The 5,815-nt window shown below is 47.0% G+C and overlaps 1 protein-coding gene across 1 annotated transcript in view; it reads right to left on the reverse strand.

Moving 5' to 3' along the window:
- The window catches only part of LOC135829338 (uncharacterized), an 8,468-nt gene extending 2,958 nt beyond the window's left edge, over window positions 1-5,510 (reverse strand). The window contains exons 1-5 of the mRNA XM_065341744.1: window positions 5,501-5,510; window positions 5,095-5,220; window positions 4,452-4,528; window positions 2,784-2,916; window positions 2,093-2,198 (exon numbers count right to left, since the gene is read on the reverse strand). Coding sequence (XP_065197816.1) covers window positions 2,093-2,198; window positions 2,784-2,916; window positions 4,452-4,528; window positions 5,095-5,220; window positions 5,501-5,510 — 452 coding nt within the window. The remainder of the gene's footprint in view (window positions 1-2,092; window positions 2,199-2,783; window positions 2,917-4,451; window positions 4,529-5,094; window positions 5,221-5,500) is intronic.
- Window positions 5,511-5,815: the final 305 nt, after the last annotated feature.

A 5,815-nucleotide genomic window follows, 5' to 3' on the forward strand; every position in this document is an offset into this window, starting at 1 on the left:
CCCACCAACCGAACTAGCTGGCATACACACACACACACACAGACACACACACACAGACACACACACACACACACACACACACACACACACACACCATCATACCATGTATATGCCCGTCGCAAGAGAACAACGCAAATCTGCAAATGCACTGGATGTGCACCCACAGATTTTCTCTTATAGCAACGATAGCGATAACTGCCTAATCCACACAACTGGCGAAGCCATGTGAATCGACCACCAATGCACACTTGGTCTACACCACACGGAGTACATCGGCATAAAACGGTCAAGACAGTTACCTATGCACACCCTACACTTGCTGGGGTAACCAGTATAGACGGCACGCTGCTTCGATAAAAGCAGACACTAGATGCACTGGTACCTTGAAGTGAAATTGGAGTTACTTTACCAACCAGCCTCGGCTTTTGTGTACTGGGTACCCCCCCCCCCCCCACACACACACACACACACACACACACACACACACACACACACACACACACACACACACACACACACACACACACACACACACACACACACACACACACACACACACACACACACACACACACACACACACACACACACACACACACACACACACACACACACACACACACACACACACACACACACACACACACACACACACACACACACACACACACACACACACACACACACACACACACACACTCACGCACACACACACACACACACACACACGCACGCACACACACCTTCCTTCCTTCCTTCCTTCTTCTCCACTGCCATGACTGGCTAAGTGGCCCCATACGGGGCAGCTCTTGGATTAGCGCTGTCTCCGGGAAGCGGCACCAGGACCCGACGACTGACGTGACGGCGCATTCCCACGGGTTATAATTGCTATTGAACGCCGCGATGTACAACCCCTTCACCACGACGAGCAGGCTCATCCCCAGTCGGTGTTGGGCGACCACTTGTCAAAACTAAGCAATCTCCGACAGTATATTGATGAGAGCCAAACCAAAGCGTCTCCTGGAGGCCAACGATGTCCATTCCATACTTTTTGAGCTGACGACACACAAGGTCAATTTTTCTCTCCTCGCGAATATTCGAACAAACTTTCCTTGATTTTTTTGCTTTGGACGCCGTATTCAAATTTCCGTCAGTGTCGACAAGAGTCCTGACGTTCCACGTTCCCAGAGACAGAACAACCTTTCGAGCCGCTGGTGCACGCGAGTGAAAAGACTCTGGGCGAGGGTTTGCAAGACCTCTACACCCAGGCGAAAGAGGGTCAGCGCGAGTGGTCACATCCGAAGTGGCCATGTCGTCAACGCTGAATTTTTCCTCCTCCGCGGCAGCAAGATGAAGACTGCCTTGTCTAACACCGCGTCACACACACACACACACACACACACACGCATACACACACACACACACACACACGCACACACACACACACACACGCACACACACACACACACACACACACACACACACACACACACACACACACACATACATACACCCCCCCCCCCCCACACACACACACACACACGCATACATATGCAAGAACGGGCAAACACACATAGCAGCATGTTTGGTAGTTGCAAAAAGACAAGCATATCTTTGCAAATTCCTTTGGTTAGTCAATCGAGAGAAAAAAAGAGAAGAAAAAAAACACTTTTCACGTGACACTCTGCTGGAAGCCGAGTTTTCCGCATCTGCAGGAACGCCACCACCCCCTAGGATCAAGGCGCAGATGCAGCTCCTAAGGGGTGGGAAGTGAGTAGATCAGACCCAACACAAAATGGTCAAAGGCCGAAAATCCCATTCACTGCATCCATGTTTTCCTCGTGCCAGGCCACGAGCTCCCAATTAACTGTGGGTAGCGGCACGGCTGGGAAGGTCCTTCCTGTTCCAAGCAAAACTTGAACCTGGTACGCTCTGTTTGTCAATCATGGTCTCAGACCATATCACTATGCCCACCTGCATTCCACATTGCCTGCCTGCTAGGCAATCGGAAAAAAAAGAAAAAAATCATTTCCCTGTACACAGTGACTCCCTGATGATACCAAATATGGCACAGGTTCCTGGCATGACTTACAAGATGTTCAGAGATACTTTATTCTTATCAGTATCGATGATGGCGTAGCCAGCTGACGCAGCAAGCTGGTTGCCCGCGGTGATGCCCGTCAGATCGGCGTGCAGATCTGTCGACAGTCACACACACAAACAGAAAATGGACAGTTATATGTGTACGCACAAACACACGCGTCCACACACACACAAACGCACGCGCGCACCCCCCCCCCCCCCACACACACACATATGGATGTTTTGTAATACCCTATGATACAACACACTGTATTACAAAGCGTGAACTTTGTCACCTTGGATGCCTCGCATGGCCGTGATTGTCCTGGGGTTGACTATGCAGACAGTGCACAGTGCGACTTAACTACAGTGCTGGCAACTGAAATCCGACCCACTGGGCGGCGCGCCCCGACGCCCAGTGGGTCGGATTTCAGTTGCCAGCACTGTACTATGCACATGCACCCTTCAAAACAGAAATTACATGTAAAACCGGAAAACCTGGCCTAAAAATAAACTTCAATTGTAGCGAAAACAAAGTATATAGCCAGAATTGTGAAGCGATGCAGAGACGGAATCTGGAGAAAAAAACTAAAATATTTAAATAAATCCCATCGAATTTTGCAAAACACTACGCGTCTATAGTTTTTGAAATGGATTGTTACTACTATGCACATGCACACGGTGAATTATTGACAACGTACGTTTTTCCGGGATAATGAAGTCTCCGGTGATGATTCCTGAAGCTAGGGTGATGGAAATAGTCGTGGTACCGACGAATGCATTGACAAAGGTGCTGTTGTCGGGATACACAAATCTCACAGCATAGGTGCTGGGCTGAAATTGTCATACAACAAAAAAGCACATTCTATAAGACTAGTGCAATACTATTCGCTATATATATTTCCCTTGCGTCCAATCGTGTTACTGTAAAACCGGAAAGTCTAACAAGTCAAAAAGTGTAACGTGTTGACGAACAATTTTTTCGTTATTTGAAGAATCGTTATCACGAACCCGGTTTGAGATGTCTGTATAAAGATGTGCATGCAGATGGGTGGCCAGGTAGCCATCGTTAAATTTTCTGCACGGTATCATGCCCAAATTACAAAAGCGTTGAATCTTTGTTCGTTAAACTTTCCGATTTTACGGTATCATGCTGTGAGTGGCCACAGCGATTAGATCAGTGTATATCCGAGCGATTAGATCAGTGTATATCCGATTACCGATGGCAGTTTTGAGATTATCGGCAAGATGGAGATGAAATTTGAAAACGTTTTATCAAAGATCCGTGTAATTTTTCCACGGACCTTTCATAAAACGTTTTAACATCTTGTCCAAAAGTGGTGGTGGGGAGGGGGGGGGGGGGTGAGCAGTGTAGCTAGGTGAGTCCAGGAGTGGGTGTGATCCTGGAAGCCAAAAGCAGGATTCACAGAAGCATTAGTGCAATGTGATGCGAGATGAGACGACCGCGAAACGGGGATGTCCCAAAATGGTAACCACCGCACAGCTCACACAACCGTCACAACTGGCCCATCGCAGAAGTTGAGCTTGGCTCAACTTTCGCGATGCGACATGCGGTGCATCCCAATGCCCATCACATGACCCACCCCATGCCGCATGACATGGTCAGTCACATGAGCGACACATCACATGACATATTACATGACATCACATGACACATCACACGATCCACAACATAATCCCACCGCTAGTGTCAGCCCAAATTTGCCGGCAATTCTTTTGGCATAATATCGAAACATTTTAGAAAAAGAATTGCCCGGCATATTTGGAGCATAATTTCGAATTTTTTGGAGATTTTCACCGTGATTTCGCAGATACTCGAAGTTTCACGTCCAGCGCCAGAGGTACATGCGAGTATTGTACTAGGTCCATGCTCAAAACTAAATTCTTTTGCATGGCAGCTTGGTAATGAGCATTGTGAGGTCAATCTTCACACTTCGAAATTTGAACCCAGCAAAACCGAGCAAATTTCGATGTTTTTCTCAAATTTTCTCCAAAATTTGGTCCAAATTTGGCGTTTTTGAAGCTGTCATTGAGCATAATCAGAGCAAAATATCGTCTTCGCCCGGAAATGCCAAGCATAATATCGAAAGAAGCGCAGCAAAATTATGCGGCATAATATCGAAAAGTCTCGAGCAAATTTGGGCTGACACTACCCACCGCTTGCCTATCACATGACATATCACATGACACATCACATGACCCATCACATGACACTTAACACGATCCATTTCTTCACTCATCCGCTTGCCCATCACATGACACATCACATGACACAGTACACGATCCAAAACATGATCCATCCGCTTGCGCATCACATAACCCTTCTCCTCAGGCTCAGTAGTACTCACCGCGACCACATTGGTTTCCTCCAAAGGTGTGACCTCCATGGCCTGGACCATTGGACCGGTGAACGTGATTGTCGCATCTGCAGGCATCAGACAAACAAATTAAAAAGACACAGCATTTTGTTTACAAAATAGCTACAAACCATCATGGTGAAAATGCCAGGAAAAAAGCACAGGAATATACATAGCAATGGCAGGCAAAGCAATGGACGCGGGGCAAAAGCGGGTAAACTGAACAATGGGAATGCGATGTAGGTCAAAGATTGCAGCAGTGCTAAGGCAGGTGTTGTCATTGCCATTCCAGTGTTCACCTTGCCCGCAGCGTTCCGGGAATGTTCAGTATGCGATTGATTACGTGAAAACAATAATAGCTTATTATACCCACACCTACCAGTGAATACTACAGACTATTAAACATTAGAATAATTATTTGAATAGCTATTGTTGGTAGGAATGATGGATGAGGGGGAATGAAGAAATTGAAAACCAACTTGGGTTAAACTTCACTGCACTTTATAATTGATTACGTCTTTCTGTGAGAACCGGACCTATGGGAGGGTGGGAAGGCAATCATGCCTGTGCAATTGGTGAAGTAAAAATTAATAAAAGTCAACGACAACAACTTAAGTTGTCTTGAAGTACTTACTTGAGAAAGTGGCATTGGGGGAGCATTGAAGCACCACAGTGTGCCACTGTGTCGTGTCGTCAAAGCCAGAACGAGCGGCACAAACATACGGAGAGCCACTACCTGATGCAACAGCAAGCATTTCATCTAAGAAGCAGGCGCAGACGGATTGACAGAGAGAAAAACACACCATAAAGAGCAGCAAAGTATTCATTGGTTTGAGGGAAGGGTGCTTACGGGAAAAGTCTGAAGAGAAAGTGACTGTCACCACCAGGACGCGAACCAGCGATATTTGCTTGAGGCCAGCAATGCTCTAACCACTGAGTTATGGTGTAGCTGTTATCCTACCAGAGACTGTTCAACATTTTCTTCAGACTCCGTAGTGCTAACGCAAGCACAATTGTGTCTGCGCAAAAACATTTCCCACAACCAGCCATAATGCCAACTGCATAGTAGTTGCGCAGGGTGACCATTGACTTCCTTCACTGTGATTGCTTGTTCAAGTTTGGCAATAGGGACCTTTCGCACCACGCGTACAGATACAAAACGAATGCTGATTCGTCACCTGGGTTCAAGGATTCGTCAGAGTCCCTGCGGAGAGCTCGTTTTCACGAATGGAAGCCTCTTCATTCGTGGCGTGCTCCGAATCCGTCGGGTACACATTTATTTGGCCAGGTACGAGCTTGTACACATATTTTGCCAGGTACACCTTTTTCCCTTGATTCCATGATCCATGCACGTG

Source organism: Sycon ciliatum, chromosome 13, assembly GCF_964019385.1.
Source record: "Sycon ciliatum chromosome 13, ocSycCili1.1, whole genome shotgun sequence".
Taxonomy (NCBI): domain Eukaryota; kingdom Metazoa; phylum Porifera; class Calcarea; order Leucosolenida; family Sycettidae; genus Sycon; species Sycon ciliatum.